The 2500-nt window shown below is 39.2% G+C and overlaps 2 protein-coding genes across 10 annotated transcripts in view; one reads left to right on the forward strand and one right to left on the reverse strand.

The window, feature by feature from the left end:
- The window catches only part of LOC143024588 (zinc finger MYM-type protein 1-like), a 3733-nt gene extending 1463 nt beyond the window's left edge, over nt 1-2270 (forward strand). Inside the window, exon 3 of one of the 2 annotated variants that reach the window (XM_076183424.1) lies at nt 1-2270. This exon is cut by the window's left edge and continues 128 nt beyond it. In XM_076183424.1, coding sequence (XP_076039539.1) covers nt 1493-2230 — 738 coding nt within the window. In that variant the 5' untranslated portion in view covers nt 1-1492 and the 3' untranslated portion in view covers nt 2231-2270. The other variant, XM_076183423.1, reaches the window with a different exon arrangement.
- The window catches only part of Ttd14 (TRPL translocation defect 14), a 184498-nt gene that overhangs the window by 49823 nt on the left and 132175 nt on the right, over nt 1-2500 (reverse strand). The gene's annotated exons all lie outside the window — the stretch shown is intronic.

Here is a 2500-nt window from a genome sequence, read left to right on the forward strand (position 1 = left end):
CACCACATTCTCCAGAACCACAGAAGACATCATCTACTTCTGAGCAGCCTCCTATTTATTCTAAACCACTAGAAGCTACTAACTGGCCAACCATTCTGCCTGATGCATTTAGAACGGATGCAGTAGGTAGAGGGCCATTTCAGATTAGTTCTGATTTCACATTTCCCAAAAAAGAAGACAGAAGAAGTTTTCATTATCATTATTTTTGTAGAACATTGGTTAATGGAGAAAAGATGAAGCGGACTTGGCTTATCTACTCAAAAACAAAAAATGCTCTCTATTGCTTTTGTTGTAAATTATTTTCAACCAAAGAACAAAAGTTAGTGACAGAAGGACTGACAGACTGGAAAAACATAGGCACACTTTTGAAAAGTCATGAAAGCAGTCCAGCACACATAGCGCACATGGCAACCTGGAAAGATTTACAACTCCGTTTGCAAACTGGAAAGACAATAGACCGAGCTGAAAGAACACTATTGGAGGCTGAAAAGAGGCGCTGGAGAGATGTCCTGACTCGCTTAATCGCCATTATTCAATCCTTAGCCGAGAAAATCTTGCATTTAGAGGTTCATCAAACACGTTACACCAGCAGAATAATGGGAATTTTCTAAAAGAGGTGGAGCTGCTTGCTAAATTTGATTCTGTCATGAAGCAGCACATTGAGCGTGTTGAGAGTAGCCAGTTCAGTCATTCCAGCTACCTTGGAAATATCATCCAAAATGAACTTATTGCTTCAATCAGTACTAAAATAATGGACACAATGGTGACTGAAGTTAAACAGTCCAAATATTATTCAATTATTTTGGACTGTATTCCCGATGTAAGCCATCAAGAACAGATGTCAGTCGTCATAAGGACTGTCAAAATGGATAAGAAATCAGAAATTAAGGAACATTTTATGGGGTTCCTTGTAGCTTCTGAAACAACAGGTCTTGGTTTGTCATCTCTAATTATAAAGAAACTGACGGAACTGAATATTCTCCTTGAAGATTGCAGAGGACAATCATATGATAATGGTGCCAACATGAAAGGGAGAAACAAAGGAGTTCAAGCCAGACTTCTTGAGAAGAACCCTCGTGCACTCTATGTTCCATGTGGAGCACATTCCCTAAACTTGATGATATCTGATGCAGCAACAGCTTCAATAGATGCCACTAGCTATTTCGGCACTGTTCAGAAACTGTACAACCTATTTTCAGCCTCACCACAAAGATGGGCAATCCTAAAAAATTATGTCACTGTTGCACTCAAGACCTGGAGTGACACAAGATGGGAGAGCCGTATTAATAGCATAGAAGCTGTGCGGTATCAGGCCTCTAATATAAGGGAAGCTTTGTTGAAGGTCAGGGAAGTGTCTGATCCTCTGACCAAGGTTGAAGTCCAAAATCTGGCAGAAGAGGTGGGGTCATACCGATTTATCATTTACACAGTCATATGATATGACATTCTACACATTGTGAACCATGTCAGTAAGCTCCTGCAGTCTCCTAAAATGCAGCTTGATGTGGCAATTGACCTCCTTACTAAAGCGAAAACATCTCTGATTAACTACAGAAGAATTGGATTCACTTCAGCTCAAGTCTCTGCTAAGGATATGTGTGAGGAAATGAATGTAGAGGCTGTACTCAAAGAAAAGAGATTAAGAAGTACAAAAAGACACTTTGCTTATGAGGTCGCAGATGAGCCCATTGCAGATGCAATGAAGAGGCTAGAAATAACATTCTTTAATGTTGTTGTTGACACTACCATTCAATCCTTAACTGATAGATTTAAAACTCTGAGTGAAGTAAGAGACCAATTTGGAGTGCTGCTCAGTTTCCAGAAACTGGATGATCAGTCATTGAACAACCAGTGTGACAAACTATGCAAGACATTAACCTCTGGAAATGAAAGTGACATTGATGGAAAGGAACTGGCTATGGAAGTTAAACACTTACCAAGTTTGCCCTCAGACGAAATGACTGCTCTTGAGCTCCTCACCTTTATCCACAAAAAACATTTTGAGGAATTGTATCCCAATCTGTGGGTTGCACTGAGAATTGCCTGTACTCTGCCTGTGACTGTGGCCTCAGCAGAGAGGAGCTTTTCGGAGCTGAAACTCATCAAGACCTATTTAAGATCATCTATGGGGCAGGAGCGACTCAGTGGTCTTGCAATAATCAGCATCAACCATGAAGTGGGGAAAGACATGTTGTATAAAGACATCATTGATGATTTTGAGGGCCCCTAACTGCCTCTTGCCTAGGGCCCCCACAAAGCTAGAAACGGCCCTGTATATATATATATATATATATATATATATAATGTGTGTGAGCACGTTTGTGTGTATACATTATGTAATGTATGTATATATGTATATGTATGTATATATATATATATATATATATTTGTGTATTTTGGGAGCAGGTTCTCTTTTAAACATGTTTGATTGAATACGACAGCATTCTGGAAGTTGTTGATTTTCTTTCTTGTGTTTTCTATTTTTCAAATTATGTTCTTT

The sequence above is a fragment of the Oratosquilla oratoria genome, chromosome 4 (genome assembly GCF_046742065.1).
Source record: "Oratosquilla oratoria isolate Oo_2021 chromosome 4, ASM4674206v1, whole genome shotgun sequence".
Classification (NCBI taxonomy): Eukaryota; Metazoa; Arthropoda; class Malacostraca; order Stomatopoda; family Squillidae; genus Oratosquilla; species Oratosquilla oratoria.